This window comes from Bombyx mori, chromosome 16 (genome assembly GCF_030269925.1).
Source record: "Bombyx mori chromosome 16, ASM3026992v2".
NCBI classification, from domain to species: Eukaryota; Metazoa; Arthropoda; class Insecta; order Lepidoptera; family Bombycidae; genus Bombyx; species Bombyx mori.
This window is the reverse complement of record NC_085122.1, coordinates 10,115,538-10,143,362: the sequence shown is the minus strand read 5'-3', so window position 1 is coordinate 10,143,362 and position 27,825 is coordinate 10,115,538. Positions and strand designations below refer to the sequence as shown.

Here is a 27,825-nt window from a genome sequence, read left to right as displayed (position 1 = left end):
AAATGTTTCAACGTATTTCCAGCAAACTACAAGACGTCCGATTAACTTGAAATTGTAACTTGAAACTTGAATACTATTTAGGACCGTTGACAAAACAATAATTTAATTACTATGACCAATTATCAGGACCGGAAAAACGTTGATTTATTTATTTATTGTTAAGGTGGGTAGACGAGCTCACGGCCCATCTGGTGTTAAGCGGTCACCGGAGTCCAAATTATCTTTGTTTATATATACCGTTAATAGATAATGTTTTTGTTCAAACCATAATGTCAATAACCTAGACGTCACACTTTTCATGTTTGTACCGGTAATTCGTATTATTTAAAATCGTGACTTGTTACTGTGATGGGATGTTATCGACCTGTACGTCAATATGACAGCTTCGTTAACCTAACTAATTGACCACGGAGCACGAGCTCGATTCCCGATCGGCAACAATTTATAAGTTAATTATATAACCTGGTGGTAGGACCTCTTGTGAGGCCGCACAGGTAGATACCACCACCCTGCCTATTTCAGCCGTGAAGCAGTTGCGTTTCAGTTTGAAGGGTGGGGCAGCCGTTGTAACTATACTGAGACCTTTGAACTTATATCTCAAGGTCGGCGGCGCACTTACGCTGTGGATGTCTATGGGCTCCAGTAATCACTTAGCACCAGGTGGGCAGTGAGCTCGTCCACCCATCTAAGCAATAAAAAATAAATAAATAAAAAGTGTTGCTAACACTGGCCCTAGCAAGAGCAGTGCTTCGCAGAATCTACCACCGGATCGGAAACGCGACCCACTGAGAAGATCCGGCGAGAAACTCAGTGGGCTCTTATTGGCTCTGAAGATGCGCTGGTACTTCGAAAATTAACATAAAATATAAACTACATAAATTAATCTAAAAACCATCCGATAGTCAAACATTTTTGTTTGTTATAAACGGTCCAGCCATTCATGAGTTCATTGACTCACGCGCAAAAGAGTTATAATAGTATAATACAAGCCAAGACAATCACTAATTGTATGAAACAACATAGATTTTTTAAAACTTCTCGCGCGTCACCTATATAGTACGTTGATGGTACTGTCACTAGATAACTATTCCTTAATAATTAAAACAATTTCGCAATTTTAATCTAAATAATAAATTAATAATAATAAACGCCAAATTAAACTGTATAATTTGTTTTAATTGTGTCTATCGCTCCTGAAAACCGAAGACATAAAAATATTTTAAAGAAGAAGATACGGGCATGCGAATCTCGCTTCTTCCGGCTATTAGTTACTACCATATCATCCTTGTGTGGTAACAGCATCTTGACCTGACTTCTAAATTCTAAGCAAGTTAATTTTTCTCAGTCCTTTATACACATATCAAAGTCGATATTTGTATTGTTACGCGCTGAGGTTTTGGGGATAAATAAAATTTCACCAAAGTACAACTAAAAACTGTATTCAACACTTAGAACCCTTAAAACACTCAACATACATTTTAAAACACTCAACAAACACCTTAAAACTCTCAATTCGCTTGTTCCGCTTCGCTTCAGGTGATCCGTTCGCTACTTCGCTTCGAGTAGTTCCGATTACTGACTTGACTGCGTGCCATCTCTACAACGCTTTTATAGTCGATACCTCATCCCTAGAGTTCTCGAGAATATTCCACACATCTCTAGTAGTAGTTTCCGCTACCTGACAATAGATGGCGTTGTAATTCTCGAGCATTCTGGGTGCTACTAGATCTTTTTATATTCGTTGGACTATTCGGCGATAGATGGCGTTACTCTTACCGGCGTAGCAGTATGTTCCTCATAGACTTCGATACGTCTGGACGGGTGTCTATAAATTTTTCAGAAAATCTTCAGATTAGCGGCAGCAGTGGCCAGCAGTTATCGCCAACCCGCGACTCACTTGCGGCTCTTTGGTGCGGTTTCATTTAATTATTTACGTAATAATGTTTCTTACTAAAGCAAACCATATTAGAAAATGGCTCTTGGAGTAAATTTCAATTGCTTATTGCTTAGATGGTTGGACCAGCTCACGGCCCAGCTGATGATCTACAACGTAAATGCCGCCACCCACCTTGAGATATAAGTTCTAAGGTGTCAGTATAGTACAGTATTTGGCTCTTTTGGATGACAAGGTTGCCGACCGTGACTCTGGTTGTGATGTTTCAACAAAGACCATTAAAGCAAGTCTGATTTGACTAGCAGTAAATATAACATGAAACAGTTTGTCAATAAAGCCTATCTGTAGATTAAAACGTTATTTCAATATAGCTACTTCTATCTTATGTTTCGGGAAACGGCTGTAATCGGAAATCGAATACATAAATCAAGTACACAACACTACACTGACCCCAGTGAATAAGAGCAGTGACATATGTCATCGGACTATGTAATAACATACTGATTATTACTCATTGTATACGATATGTCATTCGTAGACTTCCTAGGAGTGGGTGATATAAATCGTATCTAGATTCAATATCTATATATCGCAGCAATATCGTTGAATCCGATATCGCCCCGCACGAAATCTATATATCGATATCAGCCGATACACGATATTGCTCGATGTGATGCGCATCGCCATATCGTACCGATTCGTGAATCGAAATCTATATTTCGATATCAGCCGATACACGATATTGCTCGATGTGATGCGCATCGGCATATCGTACCGATTCGTTAATATCAGCAATATTCGTTTGGTTCGTATCGAATCGGCCAGAGTGAGTGAGCGCACGATAGGGATATCATGTGATGAATGAAACAGAAACAGGCATTATCCATACAATTGTAAACCTTATATTTAAGTCCATATGTCTGTAGATTATTCTTAGCGTATCAGCAGGATACAATTAAGGAAAGAAGTTTCAACTTTCGACCCTAACTTGAATGCAGTATAGCCTATTTGCATCGTTGAATTTAATTTCACGCGCTTTGACCTTGAACTAGAATTTTTGGACAAGTGTTTATAAATACTTAAGTTTTTTGTGTTTGATTTTTAAAGTACACATTTTTCTATTTTTAGTTGAATCCAAATAATTGAGTTTATTTCTTGTGTTTGTATTAAACTTTTGAAATATACACTCTTTTGGTATATTTTGTAATTTTAAATTATGACACAAAATACTAAAAACTGAAAATAATGTAGCCAGTCCTAAGCCTGGTAAAAGCATGAAGGAAAGTTTTTTTTATATTTTTATTTTCATGTTCTTTTTATTACTTTAAAATCATATTATAAATTGATATCAGAAAACCAACCGTATAACGTTGACTTAAATCTATATCTACTACGATATTATATCAGCGTATCGTTTCAAATCTCAAATATCATGAATCGAGAAAATCTACTAGCAGCCATCAATATATAGATTCAGAAAATATATAGATTCAATATCCGATATTGATCCTCGATATATAGATACGATTCGATACGCGGCAAAACCGATATTACCCACTCCTAAGACTTCCGGTATTCGCCTAACAGAGGTAATATAAAGACGTCAATGGAACACAGACCTTTACTCTAGTAGATATCGGACCACTGCCATTGTGATTCATGCGCACACTCAAGCGGAATGTAGATTGACCACACTGGCTTAATGACCAACATGGAACTCGTCTTGATATTTGTACTAATAAAAGAAGGACACTTAGTCTTCTTAGATTTTATTAATTGTGAATTGTTTTTGTTTCGAGAAAGTTGAATGTAATGTAAGACACGCTGATCTATTTTTTATGTTTCATTGCCTAAATAAACAAACACATGGAACAAAACAAGTCAATACAAAACGTATTAAAGTTGATACAAGTATCGCCGTAGACTAAAGGATAAGACGCCCGGTGCATTCGTATCGAGCGATACGACTGTGCCGATGTTCGAATCCCGCAGTCCTGTAAAAAATTTTCTAATGAAAAACGTACTTAGTGTATTTTCAGAAATTACTTCCACGATGAAGGAGTAGCATCGCGTAAGCAAAAATCAAACCCACAAAAATTTTAATTGGCGTAATTACCCTACCACGGGTAAATGCCAGAGTTCAATTTTGGGAATCGATTTTCGATTTAAAAAAGTTATTAGTAATGATAAACCGTATTATGGACGCCGAATAGTTAGGTATCGTCTGTTTTCTATTTATGTTTAGAACTATTAGTAATTATTTTAATGAAAGACGTACTGAAATGTTCACGAGCGAATTCCACGGTGAAGCAATATCATCTTGTAACAAAAACCAAACCCGCAAAAATTATATTTGCGTTATTACTGGTGGTAGGGCGTCTTGTAAGACCGCACGTGCATACGGCTGGTAACCAACACCTTGCCTCTCTGCAGCGAGGTAGTAATTCGAGTAAGTAACACCATATAGTACGGCACCACGTTCGCCCGTCTAAGTAATAAAAAATAAATAATAGTTGTGATAAAAAAATTAAAAATAATGTCATCGGTCCTTAATAAGTATATCAAATTTCGAGTTAATCCGACGTTTTGAAGGGGGCAAAATCATTCAAAGATTCCGTTACATACTAACATACATACGTCTGAAGCTAATAAAAGCGTATTAAAAACAATTCGGAGTCTGACTTTAGGGGAGATTGGACGCTTGGGCGAGGGTGAAGAGGAGTCGTTTAGTGGCTAGGGCCCTAAATTCACGCCCTTGGATCCACTGTCCACTCTTTTGCGCTTGCGGACCAGTCCTGCATAAGCTGCGCGCCACATAGGCTCGGGGACCTCAGCAGAAGGCTCGGCCCATGGCTCGAAAAAAAAGGGATCGAGCAACGTACTTCTGGTATCACGAACGTTTTACTTCTTTGTTTTTTTTATTGCTTAGATGGGTGGACGAGCTCACAGCCTGGTGTTAAGTGGTTACTGAAGCCCTAGACATCTACAACGTAAATGCCGCCACTCACCTTGAGATATAAGTTCTAAGGTCTCAAGTATAGTTACAACGGCTGCCCCACCCTTCAAACCGAAACGCATTACTGCTTCATGGCAGAAATAGGCAGGGTGGTGTTACCTACCCGCGCGGACTCACAAGCGGTCCTACCACCAGTAAAATATGAAATACGCACCAGTCATACGAAATGAGATGTATGTTTTTGATACAGTTTGGAAGTGGCAATAGATACGTCTTGGTCACAGCAGCTCCATTAACGATAGTAAAACGTTGCTCAATTGATCAGATGGGGGCTTAACAAAGACATCCTGTTAACAATTAAGAAGACTCAGTTCTGTGTCTTGGAATTTACGAGCTTCGTTTCACATTGGGTGAAATTTGATAGAACGTTGTAAAAATATAAGAATTTTACATAATGTTTTTTTACTTTTACAGTTGAACATATCCAGGGGTGATAGATTGTTTGGAATAAGCGACATTTTTGCAACTTTACAGGAGAGCCATTTAAAGTTTAAGATTTGGAAAAAAATATCATAACAAAAAACTTATTCAGCTTTTTGAATGGAGTAAACATAATTGAAGTTTACTCCATTCAACCTGCAAGCCGACCTGTAGGTACGTCACTCTCGCGGCCGTATGCCCCATGCCCGTTCGCTATACATAGTTTTTAGTATCTATGTCAGTCTTTTGACAGAGTGTATAATTTATGTTCCGGGCGCTTCCGTTTGAGTGTGAGTAGCTGAGTAGCGTGCGCCCGCGTCTTGTTCTAATTATCCCTTTAAATCGAAAATTGTTTAAGTATGATTAGAATTCGAAATTCGATACTAGTGACCAACCCATAGTTTTATTGAATATCCCTAAGATCTACCCTTAACTATAAGTTCAATTAAAAATAGTACAAAGATAAATGTCGTGTATTAAGCGAAATGTCCCCTAAACAAAAAAGCCTGTCATTCCTCAAGTTATGTGTTCACGATTCACCGGGTGCTAAGTAACGTGACTTAAAAACGAATTTTAAATTGTATTGGTGTGACAAAATGTACCAAACTTCAAACCGAAGCTCATCGTAATAGAAAATAGTTAAGATGGTCGTACCTAGCCAGTGGGGTCAAGATACATCCTAGCATCAGTAGATTAAATATGTTACGGTAAATGTACACTCTTGGGAAATGTACACTTTTCCCGGTAAATGTGCACATTTGCAAAAAAGTTAGGTATACGTGAACTGAATATAATGTATAATAATATGTACATTTCCCAGCAAATGTGCACTCTTGCCTTCACGTTTTGGTAAATGTATACTCTTACCTTTATGTTTTAAGAAAAGTTACAGTAAATACAAATATACATACAATAACATAACTCGGAAGTGTTCTAAGAAATTCCACAGCTTTCTTCGACAGTGCGTCTCTAGAGATCGTTTTGCCGCGTACCATTTGGCATTGCAATCAAGTTCCTTCCACGCTATCGCCTGAGCACTAAGGCTTGTCCTTCTTTAGACGTATTTTCAAAAGTCATCAGCAGTAAGGAACGGTTTGCTGGTGTTCCTAACATTTGCGATGACCATGATCGACGGTAACTGTTTGACGTCAGATAGGACGTATCTCGTTTACCGACAAAAGCAATAAAAAACAAATACACACAAACCTAGACACACACAGGTCGGTCGGTTTTTGGCCATCAGAACTTGAATGCAATATAGGAATCCATACTAATATTACAAATGTGAATGTTTGTTTGTTGAAGTGAAAACTTCTTTAGAATCGTTGTGATTTCAAACCGGATGCAACGGAAAAAACGACAGGTAAGAGACACAAATACAAAAGAATGAGACAGAAATATACATACTATTTAATACAGCGCCATCTGTGAGATTTTTTTAATACTAACGTGTGTATGAAAGCTCTTGTTGTGAATTTTAATTTAGGATTATTCGTGAAATTAAAATATCAATTCACAGAGGGCGCCACCTTACAATTATTTACTAATGACAAAATTTTAAGACGTTTAGGATAATTGTATTTTAATTTTGGAAGGTTTCACTTCTACCACGTGTGAATTGCACACATGTATTTTTTTGCTTATTTGTCCTTCTGTCACGCCCAAACGAAGTGACAGATTGACTTGATTTTTTTAAGTAATAATAGACACATATGGCACATAGTGACTGTGCTTGGCCAGAATTTGATTTTTGTAAGTAAATTAAGTAATTTTATACCAACTACCAAAGTTATGTGATGTTTTATAAGTTAAACATTTATAATAGTTATTTTCGTACAAAAAATTATAAGTTTCTATATGTAGTAGCCCATATTTGAGTACCTGTCCCATATTTATTGTTTATTAACAATTTTGTTTAATGCTCAATTTAATAATTATTATAATATTATAAAAATAAGATGTTACTTAGCTCTTTTAAAATATATCTCTGATTATTGTTACGTCAATAAATGATTAATTTTTGAATAGTTTTTATTTTCTATAGAGATCTTAGAACTTATATCTCAAGGTGGGTGGCGCATTTACGTCGTAGATGTCTATGGGCTCCAGTAACCACTTAAAACCAGGTGGGCTGTGAGCTCGTCCATTCATGTAATCAATAAAAAAAAAAAAAAAAATATTTTCGAGACAAAAAGAAAATAGTAGCCAGTAGTTTGGTTACTTTCCTCTAGTATTAGGTCAATACAGTGACATAGGCTACCTTCTATCGGGATAAAAAACATTTAACTCCCACGGGAAATTACCCTGTTATATTTCTTTTTCGACACGGATGAAGCCGCGTGTAACAGCTAGTAACATATTTTACTGACACGGAAAATCCAAACTAGCTTTTTGTAGGAGATTTATAGGAGATTAAGGAGATTAAGGCCTTAAAATAAAAAAAAAAAACACATTTTATTCCCAAACTTTATTAGATTCTGTTTATTCGCAATCAATCACAGTCGCAAGAATCGTCTTGAACTTCGTTGTTGAACTCGACGGTGATTATAGACTTTCCCTCGACAAGCACCTTCGCTTGATTGTCACCGAACTTCAAACGAATAACTCTGTCTTTGTTATCTCTGTGAAATCAGAGAGAAAATCCATGAAGAAACAGTTATAAAGTAATTTTTTTTTATTGCTTAGATGGGTGGACGAGCTCACAGCCCACCTGATGTTAAGTGGTTACTGGAGCCCATGGACATCTACAACGTAAATACGCCACCCACCTTGAGATATAAGTTCTAAGGTCTCAAGTATAGTTAAAACGGCTGCCCCGCCCTTCAAACCGAAACGCATTACTGCTTCACGGCAGAAATAGGCAGGGCGGTGGTACCTACCCGCGCAGACTCACAAAAGGTCCTACCACCAGTAATGTAATTTACCTCTGATTTTGGACTAACCCGACCTGGGAAATATGCCATAACAAAGCATATTTGACTTGTCCGAACGTAAACATGCGTTTGGCTTATTGAAGTCACTAAAGAACTTATAGACTTCAGGTCAAAATCCTTTTCGGGTCACCGACTCATTGTTAAATACACTTAGAGCCTGGGGACTCGGACGTGGGTGATTCCTGAATCCAGTCGAAGTATTCCTTGCCTTAGCAACGGCACCTACACATTAAGTCGAAGGATATGATCGCATACCGTGAGTTCAGAATGTCCTCACCATCAGTACTAGTGGAACCAGAGAGAGACTTAGATATACACGCCTATTTCTGCCGTGAAGCAGTAATGCGTTTCGGTTTGAAGGGTGGGGTAGCCGTTGCAACTATACTGAGACCTTAGAACTATCTCAAGGTGGGTGGCGCATTTACGTTGTAGATGTCTAAGGGCTCCAGTAACCACTTAACACCAGGTGGGCTGTGAGCTCGTCCACCCATCTAAACATTAAAAAAAATACACGAATATAATGTTAGAGAAAACAGGATTGTATACTCATATGTATTTTCTTGATTAGAGCCTAAAAGACTTATCATACGAGATAGAAAGTACATGTTTAATTGGCCTTTATCTTTTTATTTTACTTTTTGATGGGACTGTAATCTTAAACGTATTATTTCACGGCTATTGTAGTCTTCAGGTCTGGGGTAGAGGGGGAAGAGGTCGACCGAAGAAGACTTGGATGGAATGTATGAATGACGATATGAGAGAGAGAGGAGTGAGTGTTGAGATGACGGCTGATAGAAGAGAATGGAATAGAAAAATTCGCTGTGCCGATCTCACCTAGTGGGATAAGGTGGAGAAAAAGAGAAGAGATCTGCACGCAATATTGCTGGCAGAAACGGACACAATAGCATCAATGGCCGTCTGGTGTAGTGTTAAGTGACATTGTCACTACACAAGGGGGTCGCGGGTCCGAATCCCGCCAAGGGAAGATATTTGTATGATAAATATAAAATGTATTTTCCAGAGTTATGGATGTATATTAGATATATGTATGTGTATAATAAAAATCTTACATTTATTTCCGTTATCTGGTACCTGTAACACAAGTTCTTTACAAACTTTTCACGGGACTAGTTAATGTGGCGTGATTGTTAGTAAATATTTATTTATTTATTTATTTATTTTTAGTACAGGCTTATTTTCTCGTTATTGACATCGCATTAACGACCTTCGTATCACGCGACTCGATTCAAATTAAAATAGGACATGAAATCCCGAAGCAGATCTCAAACACCTTTTCCACTGAATCGGGTCCCTCTTTTATTAAACTCCGTTCTCTAAACAACTTACTCGTTAAGAAGAACCACGACGATAGTATTTTCTGGTGTCAAAAAGGCTACATGTTTCAAAGCGTTTGAACAGTTATATTTCTCCGTAGACTTGATCCTCCTCGAGCCTCTAGGGATGAACTTAGAAAAATGACCCATAGCATAGAATATCGGCTGCTTGTAGAAGACACCTGCCTCCGCGTCGACAACAATCGGCGAGTCGACATAATTTTGGACCCAATTTGGACCACCTTCAGTATCGAGACACAAATTCCAATCTATCCAACCGGTGTAGTTATAGTTCAAGTCCTGCAATTAATTTTAAAGATTTAAAATATTACTTATTTTAACATGCTTCTATAGCTAGAACAGAAATATTTTTCACGTTTGACTACGATCCTAGTGTATTACTTTCGAGGCTGGAAGTAGTCTTGAAGTCACGGCAACTCATGTATTATTATTCATCGAATCACACAATTAAAACAATATTCATTTCTTAAATAAGCTATAAATTACTTTTCTATGAAATACCATTAATTTTGAAACGTGGTTAGTACAGAAACGATTGAAAACGTCGTGTGTACATAGTGTTTCTACTGGGCACTTGAAAATAGCCGGGTTTTTTTTGTCAGTTTCTGTCAGGGTGTGTAGCAAAATAATCCCTTTTGACGTGACAACGTCTTATAATTCGATAGAGCCGGCTGCACGCACGAAAAAACATGACTCATTGAGGCGTTCTATTTAAGGCTTGAAGTGCAAGCGAGAGCGCGCAACGAGCGACAAAGAGGCACAATCGGACTCCGCTTTCGGCAGCGTTCGGTATCTGTCTCTCTCCTACTTAAGTGAGCGATGCATCCGCGTGGGCAGCTGCTATACAATAATACATTTACATGTTTTCGTCAAGTATGAAGTTCAGTGAAAAGTGAATGTGGTGTCAATTTTCCATACAAAATATCTATCAAAAAATAAAATTAAAATTTTCTTTTGAAAAATGAAACCATTCCATCAGTATTTTCTTATGACGTTGTTACGTTCAACTATCGTCAGTAAACCGACTTTACAGTCAACCGATTTTTTTGTCAGTTTTTTTCAGCGTGTATAGCAAAATAAATAATATGTAGTTTTAAAAAAATAACAAAAGACGCTTTTATAGAAAATCCAAATAAAAAATTGAAAATAAATTTTAGTAAATTTGAATTAAATTCAATTGAAAAAATTTAATCAAAATTAGATTTTATTGTAAAGAAGAGTGAGGTGCATCGTATAAGTACAAGTTATAAATATTTAATGAACAGATACGAGTAGAAGGTTTATTTTGATAATATCCTGAAAAGCGCCCCACGCTTTTTTACAATAAAATCATTTTTTCTTACACTATTTTTAATTCAAATTTCTTAAAATTTATTTTCTATTTTTTAGTTGGATTTCAATTTTTCAAATATTTATTTTGCAATTTTCTTTTTAAGTATTTAATTGTCATCGGTCCTTAATAAGTATACCAAATTTCGAGTTAATCCGACGTTTTGAAGGGGGTCAAAACGATGTTCAAAGATTCCGTTACATACATACATGCATACATACATACATACGTCTGAAGCTAATAAAAGCGTATTAATAATCCCTTTTTTGTCAGTTTTTGTCAGCGTGTATAGCAAAATAATCGGAATCGCCTGAACATCGGCAACGCTCGTGACGAAACCGTGTCACTGTCTCCCTTGTTCATAACGACAGACATTACGAAAAGATACACAGAAGATAACAGAACAATTTGAAAATTAAGACTTTAAATTCAGTAATTGCCAAGCGTATTACAAACATATTGTACCTGTATTAAAGAAACAGCGTACTTCTCTAAGCCGTCCCAAGAGCCGAGGTCAACACCCTTTGTCTCCGCTGAAAATAATTAATAATAATATATATTTTACTGCTAAACCTACTACTTACTACTAGTTCAGTCCTCCTAACTACTTGCCAAGTAGGCATTACTGTTTGAATAATAACGTAATCATTATTTCATTATTCCAATGAGCCTTTTGCCCCGAGCTGCAGAGGGGCGGCGGCTTAACCACTTAGCCATGGATGGGTCGTCAACTTATCAGGATATTATTATTGCTCCTCCTTGACTCCAAACAAAACAGACAGCACACTGCCTAGACTAAACATTGACTTCCACAGTGAAGGAATAACATCGTGTAATAAAAATCAAATCCGCAAAATTATAATTTGCGTAATTACTGGTGCTAGGATCTCATGTGAGTCCGCACGCGTATGTACCATCACCATGCCTATTTCTGCCGTGAAGCAGTAATACGTTTCGGTTTGAAGAGTGGGGCAGCCATTGTAACTATACTCGAGACCTTAGAACTTATATTTCAAGGTTAGTGGCGGCATTTACATTGTAGATGTCTATGGGCTCCAGTAATCATTTAACAGCAGGTGGGCAGTGAGCTCGTCAAACCAAATATGCAATAAAAAAAAAATAAAAAAAAAATAGACATAGGTCTCTCCTAATTTACAATGCTGAGCCTGGCCCGTGAGCTACTGCTAAAAACTAATCAATCCTAGTGTTTTTGGTTATTTTGAATTATGATAGTCCCAGTTAACGCAAATAAAAAAGGTCATCATCAGCCTTTATCCGCCCACTGCTGGACATAGGCCTTCCCCAATGCCTTCCACAGAATGCGGTCCTCCGCCTTCCGCATCCAAAGACTTCCCGCCGTGCGCACTAAGTCGTCGGTCAACCTGGTTGGAGGACGCCCCACGCTCCTGGTACCCATCCGTGGCTCCATACGTATACGCTCCAGGAGGAGCGCGAACTCCGCGTTGTAATACGCGGAATCCCTAAAGAGTTAGATGTAGAGCTCGTAAAAGCCGACCTGTTAGAACAAGGCCTACCAGTGAATTCTGTGCACCGTATGCACACCGGTCGCGGTAGGGAGCCATATAATATGGTTCTTGTCGCTCTCCAGCCTACCCCCGAGGGTAAGAAAATCTTTAACACACAGACCGTCTGTAGGCTCTCTGGTATCGCTGTCGAAGCCCCCCATAAAAAAGGCACTCCTAGCCAGTGCCATAACTGTCAATTGTACGGGCACTCTTCCCGTAACTGTCACGCGCGCCCCCGATGTGTTAAGTGTTTGGGCGATCACGCCACGGCCCTCTGCGCTCGCGACCAAAAAACCGCGACGGAACCGCCTAGCTGCGTCCTGTGTCGAACACAGGGTCACCCCGCGAATTACCGTGGTTGCCCCCGAGCCCCTAAAATAAATCGCCGCGTCGCCCGCCAAAACCGCCTCCGAGCTTCCGGCCCAGACATCAAAGCCTCGGCACCCTCTGCGACGCAGGCTAAGCCAGCGTTCGTTCCGGCGGCGGTGCCCAGTGTCTCGGCCTGGGCAAAACCGCTGCCGTACACGAACACGGCTACAACTCCCTCCTCCGCGATTCGTCCCGCCCCCGCGACTCGTCCCTCTCCCGCGACTTGCCCTCCGACCGCGTCCGACAATCTCGCTTTAGCGATCGACTTCTTTCAGTCGATCAACTTTGAGCGCGTTAACGCTTTGGGCGACGCCATTCGCGCTGCCTCCACTGCACAACACTTTATCGCCGTTGTGCAGGAATACGCCGACGTATACGCGTCATTAAATACGTACGTCCTCCCCTCACTCCGCCGGTAATCAATGGCGTATATAAGTAGAATAAAGCCCCTATCCGTAACGATAGGATTTTTTAACGCTTACGGTCTCGCAAATCAACGTGATCAGGTTTCTGACTTTCTGCGTGACCACCAAATTGATATCTTTTTAGTGCAGGAGACCCTACTTAAGCCCGCGCGCCGTAACCCTAAAATCGCGAACTATAACATGGTCAGGAACGACAGGCTCTCTGCCCGTGGTGGTGGTACCGTCATTTACTATAGAAGAGCCCTGCATTGCGTCCCGCTCGATCCTCCCGCGCTCGCTAATATCGAAGCATCAGTGTGCCGAATCTCACTGACGGGACACGCGCCGATCGTTATCGCGTCCGTTTATCTTCCACCGGATAAGATCGTTCTAAGCAGTGATATCGAGGCGCTGCTCGGTATGGGGAGCTCTGTCATTCTGGCGGGCGACCTAAATTGTAAACACATCAGGTGGAACTCACACACCACAACCCCGAATGGCAGGCGGCTTGACGCGTTAGTCGATGATCTCGCCTTCGATATCGTCGCTCCGCTAACCCCGACTCACTACCCGCTAAATATCGCGCATCGCCCGGATATACTCGACATAGCGTTATTAAAAAACGTAACTCTGCGCTTACACTCGATCGAAGTAGTTTCAGAGTTAGATTCAGACCACCGTCCCGTCGTTATGAAGCTCGGTCGCGCTCCCGATTCCGTTCCCGTCACGAGGACTGTGGTGGATTGGCACACGCTGGGCATCAGCCTGGCTGAATCTGATCCACCATCGCTTCCGTTTAGTCCGGACTCTATCCCGTCTCCTCAGGATACCGCTGAAGCCATAGACATCGTAACGTCACACATCACCTCGACATTAGATAGGTCATCGAAGCAAGTTGTAGCGGAGGACTTCCTTCACCGCTTCAAATTGCCCGACGATATTAGGGAACTCCTTAGAGCTAAGAACGCCTCGATCCGTGCGTACGATAGGTATCCTACCGCGGAAAATCGTATTCGAATGCGTGCCCTACAACGCGACGTAAAGTCTCGCATCACCGAAGTCCGAGATGCCAGATGGTCTGACTTCTTAGAAGGACTCGCGCCCTCTCAAAGGTCTTACTACCGCTTAGCTCGTACTCTCAAATCGGATACGGTAGTAACTATGCCCCCCCTCGTAGGCCCCTCAGGCCGACTCGCGGCGTTCGATGATGACGAAAAAGCAGAGCTGCTGGCCGATACATTGCAAACCCAGTGCACGCCCAGCACTCAATCCGTGGACCCTGTTCATGTAGAATTAGTAGACAGTGAGGTAGAACGCAGAGCTTCCTTGCCACCCTCTGATGCGTTACCACCCGTCACCCCGATGGAAGTTAAAGACTTGATCAAAGACCTACGTCCTCGCAAGGCTCCCGGTTCCGACGGTATATCCAACCGCGTTATTAAACTTCTACCCGTCCAACTCATCGTGATGTTGGCATCTATTTTCAATGCCGCTATGGCGAACTGTATCTTTCCCGCGGTGTGGAAAGAAGCGGACGTTATCGGCATACATAAACCCGGTAAACCAAAAAATCATCCGACGAGCTACCGCCCGATTAGCCTCCTCATGTCTCTAGGCAAACTGTATGAGCGTCTGCTCTACAAACGCCTCAGAGACTTCGTCTCATCCAAGGGCATTCTTATCGATGAACAATTCGGATTCCGTACAAATCACTCATGCGTTCAACAGGTGCACCGCCTCACGGAGCACATTCTTGTGGGGCTTAATCGACCAAAACCGTTATACACGGGAGCTCTCTTCTTCGACGTCGCAAAAGCGTTCGACAAAGTCTGGCACAATGGTTTGATTTTCAAACTATTCAACATGGGCGTGCCGGATAGTCTCGTGCTCATCATACGGGACTTCTTGTCGAACCGCTCTTTTCGATATCGAGTCGAGGGAACCCGCTCCTCCCCACGACCTCTCACAGCTGGAGTCCCGCAAGGCTCTGTCCTCTCACCCCTCCTATTTAGCTTATTCGTCAACGATATTCCCCGGTCGCCGCCGACCCATTTAGCTTTATTCGCCGACGACACGACTGTTTACTATTCTAGTAGAAATAAGTCCCTAATCGCGAAGAAGCTTCAGAGCGCAGCCCTAGCCCTAGGACAGTGGTTCCGAAAATGGCGCATAGACATCAACCCAGCGAAAAGTACTGCGGTGCTATTTCAGAGGGGAAGCTCCACACGGATTTCCTCCCGGATTAGGAGGAGGAATCTCACACCCCCGATTACTCTCTTTAGACAACCCATACCCTGGGCCAGGAAGGTCAAGTACCTGGGCGTTACCCTGGATGCATCGATGACATTCCGCCCGCATATAAAATCAGTCCGTGACCGTGCCGCGTTTATTCTCGGTAGACTCTACCCCATGATCTGTAAGCGGAGTAAAATGTCCCTTCGGAACAAGGTGACACTTTACAAAACTTGCATAAGGCCCGTCATGACTTACGCGAGTGTGGTGTTCGCTCACGCGGCCCGCACACACATAGACACCCTCCAATCCCTACAATCCCGCTTTTGCAGGTTAGCTGTCGGGGCTCCGTGGTTCGTGAGGAACGTTGACCTACACGACGACCTGGGCCTCGAATCAATTCGGAAATACATGAAGTCAGCGTCGGAACGATACTTCTATAAGGCTATGCGTCATGATAATCGCCTTATCGTTGCCGCCGCTGACTACTCCCCGAATCCTGATCATGCAGGAGCCAGTCACCGTCGACGCCCTAGACACGTCCTTACGGATCCATCAGATCCAATAACCTTTTCATTAGATGCCTTCAGCTCTAATACTAGGGGCAGGCTTAGGGACCCCGGTAACCGTACTCGTCGAACTCGACAAAGAGGTCGACGTGCAACCTAACCCATGCATCAGCCCGCTGAGTTTCTCGCCGGATCTTCTCAGCGGGTCGCGATTCCGATCCGGTAGTAGATTCATTCGCGAAACAATTGCTCTTGAGTTGTTAGGTCTCCTTCGGAGGCGCTCGGGCAGTTGTTAGCAAATCCCACCCCTCTTGGCTGAGCCTTTGCTCGCCCACCTGTCCTGGTGAAACTGGAAAGGCCTTCGGGCCACCAGTAAACTTTCAATCATAAAAAAAAAAAAAAAAAAAAAAAAAACCCATCCGTGGCCTCTATTCGAGGACTTTCCTCCACCACCTGGCATCGTATAATAAAAAAGGTAAACCCAACTAATCGAAGCCTCCGTGGATATTAAGAAAAGGTCTGGATAGTCTTTAAGAACCGTCGTTGCCATTGAAGGCGGCGTTATATCGTTAAAATAAAAGTGGAGGGCGATCCCATCAAGAACCTGCGCAACTTCGGGACGCTTCAACATTACCTGTGAAATAAATTTGGTTTAATGTTTATACCCCAAAGTAATGAACATTTTCCTAATAATATATGACCTAAAGGTCTATGTTACCAGGTCTGATGGTAGGACCTCTAATGGTGGTAGGACCTCTTGTGGGTCCGCACGCGTAGGTACCACCACCCCGCCTATTTCTGCAGTGAAGCAGTAATGCGTTTCGGTTTGATGGGTGGAGTAGCCGTTGTAACTATACTGAGGCCTTAGAACTTATATCTCAAGATGGGTGGCGCATATACGTTGTAGATGTCTATGGGCTCCAGCGACCACTTAACACCAGGTGGGCTGTGAGCTCGTCCAGCCTTCAAAGCAATAAAAACAAAAAAAAGACAAAATAATAATAATAATAAAAATATTAATATACATATTATAATTCTGAATGACATCGTGACCGAAATACCGATGTGGACGTTGGTAGAAGGAATTTTCCTTGTAAACACGTGCCTGACACGGACTCACCAACGATTTTCACGATGAAAGACTATTTTCATCAAAACTGCGTAAAAATGTGTATACCTCAACAAAACGGATTTGCTTATGGTAAAAATATTGAACGAAAGCAGAGAGAAGATGCATGTGACTAGGAGATATTTGGAAATGGTAGTGTAAGGTAGATGGGGAAGAGGTCGACCGAAGAAGACATGGATGGAGTGTCTGAATGACGATATGAAAGAGAGAGGAGTGAATGTTATGACGACGGCTGATAGAAGTGAATGGAATAGAAAAATTTGCTGTGCCGTCCCCACCTAGTGGGATAAAGTGGAGAAAAAGAAGAAGAAAATTATTGAACGAATAAGTTCCAATATTGTGACTGTTTTAGTCGCGTAGCTGTCATGCGTTCCGGAGTGAAGGGTGTAACAGCTATTACACAATACAACCGACACTTCGACTTAATCTCTCATGATGGGTGGCGGCATTCTAGATGTCTATAAGCCACGAGAGTAAGTCGTCAATTCAGCCAACTGACTGGTGTAAAAAAAATTGTGAATTCCTATAAAGAAAATAGAATGAATCGTAACTCACTGCTGTAAACCAAATAGGTAGTGTATTCCTTTGATCGTCAATACCAAGAATCTTAATTGTGGGATCATAATTCTTGATTGTCGGTCCTAGATAATCAACAATCCATGAACCCTGAAAATTGGTTAATTACAGATTATGACATACAACATCTTGCGACTTTATTCATTATTACAACGTAACCAATGGCTATTAACAATGTATTTTGTCTCTTTCGACCACATTAAAAACGGTAGGCAGCGGCTTGGCTCTGCTCCTGGTATTGCTGAAGTCCATGGGCGACAGTAACCTCTCACCATCAGGTGGGCCGTGCGCTTGTCTGCCTACAAGGGCAATAAAATAAAGCAATAAAGCTTACTATAAAGTCAATGATTATCTAGAAGATTGCACAACTTGGAAATGAGTTGCTCGCTCCGGGCATTTCAAGATTGCAATAATTGTTACGTTAGAATACCTCTTGTAAAAATGAATATTTGAAAAAAAAAAAAAAAATTAAAAAAAAATAGACATGCCCGGTGAATTTCTTGTCAGTTCTCCTCAGAACGGAGGCAAGTTTTTGTGAATTGGCGGTAGTTCTTTTTGACGTTCAACAAGCATGTACTTTCATTTATGTTGACTAAAAAAAATTGATTTGATTTGAATTTGAATCTTCGTGAAAGAGACAGAAAGCGATCAATCATTTAAATCTTGGTAGATCCTGAACAAATCGAGTTAATATAACCGTTTTTAAGAGTGAGTAATTTTGCTATTTTAAGCTCAGTATCCAATAACCGACGGGCGGAGGACAAGCGGTTACACGGTCGACATCATCAAAGCTGTGACACAGACGTCCTTAGTCCGAAGAACCAGAGATGCTGAAGACCCCAAAAAGTGGTGGCATCGCGGGGACTGCTTTAGCCAATGAAAAGGCAGCGTTATGAACCACTACCACTCTATCAAGAGTGAGCAACTAAAGAAAGGAGATCCCATAACTATACATATATGCGATACCATTAACTCCTTTTCTTTATTTATTTATTTTATACTTATTGTACACAAAAGAAAATACAATAAAAACAGATTTAAAGAATGTCTAAATACTATGTACAAAGGCGAGCTTAACTCATTCATGAGTTTTCTTCCAGCAAACCATTAGCAGAGAGAAATACGATGTATAAGAGGGGAATAGTGTACAATATAAGAGCTATACAATTACAATATTTTGTACAATATTTTCTTTTTACTATTTATTCATTTAAATATTTAAATGTTTGATAAAACTGCTAGAATAGTATTAGCACTGTTATGTCTTAACTATCAAGATTTTTCTAGATGTAAACTGGTTTACTGGTGGTCGAACCTCTTGTGAGTCCGCGCGGGTAGGTACCACCGCCCTGCCTATTTCTGTCGTGAAGCAGTAATGCGTTTCGGTTTGAAGGGTTTTTTTTTTTTTTACCACAGGATAAAATCGCCGGATCCCCACCCGCACGGCAGGTGGGGTATGTGGGAGTCGAACCTCACTAAAAACTCCTGCCGCTCACAGCCGGCGCCCTACCCCGGACCGGGCGGAAACCCAGTCGGAGCTATTGAGACGGCGGGACAGGGTTTACGCAGAGCACATTACATCCATCCCGCCGTCCCCCAGACGCCGGACCGGCGGCCGCCAGCAACATGACCGCCGGTTCCCTCGGTCGACGGGCCAAGAGCCCGATTGATAGTGCCGCGCTACACCTTCCCCCGGAGCGGTCGGGGGAACGCGACCTACCACGCCGCCCCACGCCTAGGTTCCTCCCCGCACAAAGCGGGTGGAGCCCGAAGCTCTTAGGGAGCCGGGTTACGGACGGGACCCCGGTCCCGACCCCCTGCTCGGCGGCGGCGGGTTTCTGCATAGTGAGGAGAGCTTTGCCTCACTCGCCCCGCCGCCTCCTTCTGCGAGATGGTGCACTCGCAGAAGTCGAGCATAGCCTTCCAAGACTCGTCGCCGCCAAGCATCGACGCCACGACGCTAGGCAGCGACAAGTCTGGTCCTATCTTTGCGACAAGGACACGGCGCTGCACCTCCCAAGCGGAGCAGACAGCGAGTGTATGCTCCGCCGTGTCCAGGTCGTGTCCACAATGGTGGCACCTCGTCGTCGGCTCAGCTCCTATCCGGTGCAGGTACTTCCCGAAGCATCCGTGCCCAGTCAGCACCTGCACCAGACGGAAGGTGAGGCGTCCTCGGCCACGATTCACCCAGCCATAAAAGACTGGGTAAACCGCCTCGACAGTCCGTAGACCCCACGTGGGGGTTTGAAGGGTGGGGCAGCCGTTGTAACTATACTGAGATCTTAGAAGTTATATCTCAAGGTGGGTGGCGCATTTACGTTGTAGATGTCCATGGGCTCCAGTAACCACTTAACACCAGGTGGGCTGTGAGCTCGTCCACCCATCCAAGCAATAAAAAATAAAAAAAAACTAAGCGAAACTTTTGTGTTTGCTAAAATTACTGAAAGGTAGGCCGTTGCCTGACTGTCCTCTGGGCATTGCTGTCTTCCCTGAGCGACGGTAGCAACCCAGCTTAAGACAGACCGTGTGCTCATCTGCCTACAAGGGCAATAAAAAAAAACCACACGGTTAAGTACCACCACGGCCGTCTGTCTGGTGTAGTGGCGAGTGACATGGTCACTACACAAGGGGGTTGCGGGTTCGCATCCCGCCAAGGGAGGATATTTTATATGATAAATATAAAATGTATTTTCTAGGGTTATGGATGTCGATTAAATATATGTATGTGTATAATAAAAAAACTTACATTTATTTCCGTTATCTGGTACATGTAACACAAGTTCTTTACGAACTTAGCACGGGACCAGTTAACGTGGCGTGATTTTTAGTAAATATTTATTATTTTATTTATTTATTTTGTAATAAGTTTTGTAATAAATAAATAAATAGAAACCATGTTAGCAGCAGAGCATTCGTTGTACTGTAAAACTGGGACGTTGGGGCTTAGAATCCAACTCGACAAAAGACATTACACTCACCATCCCCTCGATTGTCCAACCAAGACAATTGAAGTCCGGTAGATCTACAACACCATTCAAAGGTTCATTAGTGGTCGTTATAGCCCAAAAAGAAATGTTGTTCCTTTTGTATTCTTCTAGGAACCTGTGGAAGAGTAAAGCAGAGAAGATAGAAAAAGAGCAGAGAAATAATCATCATTGTCGGTTACTCTTGATAGAGCAGTCGTGGTTATATGAAGTTCTTGTTTATTGAGCCTTGACAGCTGTTCTCCGTTGTTCGCGAACTGAGGCTTGGCACACGAACTCGATAAGTGGACTTATTTAATTTTATTTATTCACTAGCTGTACCCGTCCGCTTTGCTGGGCATTTAAAATTAAAATTATTATTTCTCATCCCCACAAACATTCTCATCTTTAACGCCCCCGCAACTGGTGTAGAGAGTCCAACACTCATATAAATATTAGCCTATCCATTAAGTACATGTATTTTCTAAATTGATATAAAGTTTCAAGTCAATCGGATGCATGGTTCAGTAGTTAATAATAAATAAATAAATAAATAAATATTTACTAACAATCACGCCACGTTAACTGGTCCCGTGATAAGTTCGTAAAGAACTTGTGTTACAGGTACCAGATAACGGATATAAATGTAAGATTTTTATTATACACATACATATATTTAATATACATCCATAACCCTGGAAAACACATTTATATTTATCATACAAATATCTTCCCTTGGCGGGATTCGAACCCGCGACCCCCTTGTGTAGTGACCATGTCACTTACCACTACACCAGACGACCGTTAAACAGAGCATCCGTATATATAACAGAACATCCGTAAAAACCACTGTAGATTTATATATTAGTATATATTATAAACTGCCTGACCCGACAGACTTCGTAGTGCCTCAATCGATAAATAAAAGTATAATAAAGTTTAGGTTTTTAACTTTTGTATAAAATAAGCTTAAAACAAACAAAAGGAATCTGTTCGATGGGAGACACATCAAAGGAAAAACAAAAATTTTATTTTTATTTAATTCCGAACATTTTCACTCATTTATCTACATTTTAAACCTTCTCTGGACTTTCACAAATAGTTCAAGACCAAAATTAGCCAAATCGGCCAGCCGTTCTTGAGTTTTAGCGAGACTAACGAACAGCAATTCATTTTTACATATATAGATACATGTAAGGAAATACTTTCTTTAAAAAAATGTTCCTCATTTAATAAAGATACGTACAGATCGAATGTGAGCACGCACTTACTTCTTGTGGTAATTAGCATACGCCTCAAAATACTCTTCCTTAAGATAACCGACGCCCGTTAATGATCCGGAAGTCTTCATCCACGCTGGAGGTGACCACGTTGTTCCAACCATGAAGACCTGCGAGCTCGCTGCAGCTAGGCAAGCTTTTATCATTGGCAACTAAAACAACAATAACATTTTGTTTTCTTTGTATTGTCCTGATTTCCAGTACAATTTTTTTTCTACCTAATCTGAGAGCCTTGACAGGTTATTTCAGCGTAACCTGACCCTGGGCTCAAACCTGACGACGTTGCTAACACGAACCCTAGCTAGAGCCGTGCTTCACAGAATCTACTACCGGATCGGAAACGCGACCCACTGAGAAGATCTGGCGAGAAACTCAGTGGGCTGTGTGTGAGGGTTAATTTACTCGTCGAGCCCTTCGTCGCAAGCGACGGGTTCGACGAGAATGATGACCGGTGCTTGAGATACCTAAAAGTTAGTGGATCGGGAGGATCCGAAATAACGTGTTTGGAGCGACGTCGACTGCTTTCCATTCTGTCCGCAGGATCGGGAATGTAGTTACCGGCAGCCACGATGAGAGGGTTCTCGTATCGTGCTGTTTTATCGAAGTGGCACGACACGTACCATCTTCACCGTACCATCTTACCATCCTCATCGCCTGTTAGGTTAGTTGCGACGAGCTCATGATCCACGGCCGTGGATTGCGTGAACGGGAAAGTCGGAAAAAGGGCAAACTTGCGTTTGATTACTTGTTGGTCCAATAGTTAACGCCTGCTATCTGGTGGACTGAGGATTGTGGGTTCGATTCTCACATCAGGCGAACATTCGTGTCATGCACATGTCCGTTTGTGCTTATATTTATTATAATTATACTAAATTAAAAAGATAACACTATAAAAAATAGATTGCCGCTGATGGCCGTGTCTATGTTATTTTTATTATTAATCCAAGCGGCTCACTCCCACCTTCATCTTCATCTTCACCTAGTGAGAATAATCTTTTGATTGTTCGGTGAATTTAAGGCTTTGGGAAAACCCATAGTGGAATGCTTCAAAGAACTGTTTGAGAAGATTTCTTATTCCCCTTTTTACCATCGCACTAATCGTCATCCGTACTACCTGGAACTTCATACAACATTTTCGGTGGATATTCAGAGGTGCCCCGTACAATTCAGCAACTCCCCTCCACTAACTTTCTTTATCAACACATCAAATACTATATACCTTATAATTGTAATCTTCGTAACTTAAACTGAAGTTTCCGAGTTCCTTATCATCAAGAGGATAGTCGTTCAGAGTGTATGCGCGGCTTGAAAAATCACTACCTCCTATCGGTGTTCTAATCATGTTGTACTCTAATCCAGTATCGCTGAAGTATGAACTGGAAACAAAACAGATTAGGCACCACTACTCTTATTGTGGCATTAGCAGACGAGATCACACTGGCCGGTATTGAGCAGAGAAATCATAGAGACAAGAGGTAAGTACTGTGGTCTAGCAATGCCAAGATTCTAAAGCTCCAGACTCCCCGGTCACCGTCCTCTCCGAACCCGTCGCTTGCGACGAACGGCTGGACGAGTAAATTAACACAGTCCACTGAGTTTCTCGCCGAACCTTCTCAGAACCATTATCAGGTACAGTTAAGACTTAAACTTCAGCGATTTTTTTTGTTTCTTAGATAACTGGACTCTCTCCCGGTCCACCTAGCGTTAAGTGGTTACTGGAACCCATAGACATCTACAATGTAAATGCCGCCACACACCTTGAGATATGAGTTCCAATGTCTCCGTTTTTAAAGTACAACGGCTGCCCCACCCTTCGAACCGAAACGCATTACTGCTTCACGGCAGAAATAGGCAGGGTGGTGGTATCTACTCGTGCGGACTTACAAGAGGTCCTACCACCAGTAATTACACAAAATATACACGATGTTATTCCTTCACCGTGGAAGTCAATCGTGACCAAACGTAATAAATGAATTAAAATAACGCGATAAATCATTAAAATGAATAAATAGGCAATTACTCAATCAAAGCTTGCTTTAGGCCTTCATCTTGAATGTTGTTCCAAATGAAGCCCGCAGAATCGGTGACAGCGCCTCCAAAACCATGTATAGTCTGGTATTTCGTCATCGGATCCAGTTCTATGGTCGTAGAACAATCGGATACTAAAATGAAGTTAATCTGATAAGCGACACAGAAAAACATAAACGGCAATACTGCTACCTCCACTGCAACATGAAATTTAGAATGCATTAAGTTTCACCAGGGTTAAAGAGTTCTCAACTGTTGCTATTTTGGCGGGGGATTCGAACAGACAGATACTAGACATTATCGGGTGAGCTGTAGATTCATCTGAATTAGGAGGCATTAAAAAACGAGTGGCACTCGGGGACTGCCGCGGTAAAGCTATTGCATAGCATTTTTTATCAACTTATGCAATAGACAATAATAATTTAATATTAAAACAATAATAAAATAAGACCACGCTATATTTATAAACATTAACAAAAGCAAAACATTAACTGTCCCCCTCACACTAATAAGCTAGACCGCGCGAAAGAGAGATGGGCAGACTTTTCATGATGCACACGCAGTGCAACGTCAAGCCGCGCGCTTATTCACAAACACTACACAAGCGCAACGTGTGAATGTGTTAAACGCGAGCTACATGGTAGGCGGAGTGGGAGGTATTAGGTTTTATTTTCGTTACGGAATTTCTTGATTCGGTCGTCGCACTCAAAACCCGCGATCAAAGCTATGCAATAGCTTAATAAAATGCCGAAAGATGAATGCTAAAGGAAGTTAGAATTGAAGAATTAGAATAGAAAGAATAAATGAAAAGTTTAGTTAATTAACCTCCAATCTGTTAATAAAAGTTCCTACAAAATCTACATAATACGTCTATCTTTAAAAATTCGAAGTAACAAAAACCGGCTTTCTGACTCGGGACGATTGAACCCTTAAGAAGACTTCCTCTCAATCATCGTGGGCGAGCATTTTTTTTTTATTGCCCTTGTAGGCATACGAGCATACGGCCCACCTGATAATCTTACCATCTTACCATGTATTTAGTTAAATAAATAAATGTATATTTACAAACGATCACGCCACGTTAACTGGTCCCGTGCTAAGTTCGTAAAGAACTTGTGTTACGGGGTACCAGATAACGGAAATAAATGTAAGATTTTTATTATACACTTACATATATATAATATACATCCATAACCCTGGAAAATACATTTTATATTTATCATACAAATATCTTCCCTTGGCGGGATTCGAACCCGCGACCTCCTCGTGTAGTGACCATGTCACTTACCACTACACCAGACGAACGTTAAAGTGGTGAGTGGTGATGAGTGGTTACCGTCGCCCATGGACTTCAGCAATGCCAGCGGCAGAGTCGAGGCGCTGCCTACCGACCTCAAGGCTCACAGACATATTTCATTTAATTGAAACATTTCATTGCCTAAAAACGGACGTGCAACACCTGCGCAAACTATTTACTGACAAATACACAAGATTGTTTCTTCAACTCTCATCGAAACTTAATTGCAAACATATTACTCACATTTACGAAATACTTCGATGAGCGAGGTTACTTTCTGGAAACGCAATCCATTCTGAAAAATAATAATTAAGTGCTGTATTTAATATCATACACTAGCTGACCCGGCAGACTTCGTGGTGCCTCAATCGTTAAATAAAAGACCTAAACTTTTGTATAAAATAAACTTAAAACAAACAAAAGGAATCCGTTCGACGGGGAACACATCAATGGGAAAACAAAATTGTTATTTTTATTTAATTCCGAGCAATTATATATATTTATCTATCTTTCAAACCTTCTCTGTACTTCCACAAATAATTCAAGACCAAATTTAGCCAAATCGGTCCAGCCGTTCTCCAGTTTTAGCGGGACTAACGAACAGCAATTCATTTTTATATATAGAGATAACACCATGCACCCCACGCTTTATTTTTCAATTTAATTAGTTTACACCTTACTAATTGTAAGCGTAAATTAGTAAGGTGTAAACTAATTAAATGGAATATAAATAAAATATAAATGGAATGGAAATTCTTCCATTTATATTTTGGTGCTTGGACCTGCCCGATGGTCTCGCCACCGATACTATTAGAGAAATTCAACGCAGGATTTTACATTGAGTGCATCGCTATATTAAATCTTAATGATTTTAGCTTTTTCAACCTTCCGGATCCTTGAGGGGGGAAAGCCTAATAACGGCATGCACTACTTACACGTTTTTTTTCCACCCCACCAACGAAATAAGGGTCCATTTGCTACAAGGAAGTTAATTCACAAGCCGTGTGTTCGGATCCCAAACTAGACAAACATTCTCGTGACGAATAAGTTTATTTGCTCTATATACTACATAAGACAAGAGTGTACAGCAAAAGATTACTCCGAAAGTTATCATCGAGAATGAATTGACATTTTTATTTTTATTACTTAGATGGGTGGATGAGCTCACAGCCCACCTGGTGCTAAGTAGTTACTGGAGCCCATAGACGTCTACAACGTAAATGCGCCACCCACCTTGAGACATAAGTTTGAAGGTCTCAAGTATAGTTACAACGGCTGCCCCACCCTTCAAGCCGAAACGCATTACTGCTTCAAGTACAATCCACTGACTACAATTTTATTATTGTTTAAGTTCTTTTACTCGTGCTAGGACCTCTTGTGAGTCCGCGCGGGTAGGTACCACCGCCCTGCCTATTTCTGCCGTGAAGCAGTAATGCGTTTCGGTTTGAAGGGTGGGGCAGCCGTTGAAACTATACTGACATCTTAGAACTTATATCTCAAGGTGGGTGGCGGCATTTACGTTGTAAATGTCTATCTGGCTCCTGTAACCACTTAACACCAGGTGGGCTGTGAGCGCGTCCACCCATATAAGCAATAAAAAAAAATGGCTTGTTACTTACAACCTGTGGAATTTCTACAATTTGAAACTAAAACCCATAATAATTACCTCTGACGAAGTATACGCCATAAATCTGCCGGGATTTACAGTTTCTTTCGTGATTGTATCGCAATACGTTGCATTGCAGACACATATTACCGAACGATTGTATATTTCTTGAGACGCGCAAGGCTTATCTGAAATTCAACGTATTTTGTAAGTCGTCGTGGCCTAAAGGATAAGACGTCTGGTGCATTCGTATGTAGCGATGCACCGGTGTTCGAATCCCGCAGGCGGGTATCAATTATTTCTAATGAAATACGTAATTAACAAATGTTCAGGATTGACTTCCACGGTGAAGGAATAACATCGTGTAATAAAAATCAAACCCGCAAAATTATAATTTGCGTAACCACCGGTGGTAGGACCTCTTGTGAGTCCGCACGGGTAGGTACCACCGCTCTGCCTATTTCTGCCGTGAAGCAGTAATGCGTTTCGGTTTGAAGAGTGGGGTAGCCGTTGTAACTGAGACCTTAGACCTGAGACCTTAGAACTTAATCTCAGGGTGGGTGGCGCATTTACGTTGTGGATGTCTATGAGCCCCAGTAACCACTTAACACCAGGTGGGCTGTGAGCTCGTCAACCCATTTAAGCAATAAAAAAAGAAAGAAGGCTTTTCCAGTTTCACCAAAACAAGTTGGCGAGCAAAGGCTCGCAAACGTAGGTAAATGCTCCAACTCCATACAAATTTAATTTTACGCTTTCGAGAACGTTAGAAAACTCGCACTAACCATACAGGTATCCGAACGAAAAAGTTACCTTCATAATGTTTATAGTTTGCAACTGCATACGAGAAACACAATAATTTTCGGATCAACTACAAACAACTCAATTCTCAGGGGAGAGCACAGTCTGCTAGCCACTTTAATTAGATCCCACCTCACCTACACCCTGTATACGATTGTAA

At 41.4% G+C, this 27,825-nt stretch overlaps 1 protein-coding gene across 5 annotated transcripts in view; it reads right to left on the bottom strand.

The window, feature by feature from the left end:
• Nucleotides 1-7,782: 7,782 nt before the first annotated feature.
• Nucleotides 7,783-27,825, bottom strand: part of LOC101742496 (lysosomal acid glucosylceramidase) — a 41,661-nt gene continuing 21,618 nt past the window's right edge. For 3 of the 5 annotated variants that reach the window (XM_021348453.3, XM_004926823.5, XM_062673100.1), the window contains exons 2-12: nucleotides 26,928-27,055; nucleotides 25,505-25,556; nucleotides 23,957-24,098; nucleotides 23,156-23,312; nucleotides 21,928-22,088; nucleotides 20,672-20,795; nucleotides 17,673-17,783; nucleotides 16,475-16,622; nucleotides 11,414-11,481; nucleotides 9,611-9,897; nucleotides 7,783-7,951 (exon numbers count right to left, since the gene is read on the bottom strand). In XM_021348453.3, the coding sequence (XP_021204128.2) occupies nucleotides 7,822-7,951; nucleotides 9,611-9,897; nucleotides 11,414-11,481; nucleotides 16,475-16,622; nucleotides 17,673-17,783; nucleotides 20,672-20,795; nucleotides 21,928-22,088; nucleotides 23,156-23,312; nucleotides 23,957-24,098; nucleotides 25,505-25,556; nucleotides 26,928-26,948 (1,401 nt within the window). In that variant the 5' untranslated portion in view covers nucleotides 26,949-27,055 and the 3' untranslated portion in view covers nucleotides 7,783-7,821. The other 2 variants (XM_021348452.3, XM_062673101.1) reach the window with 2 other exon arrangements.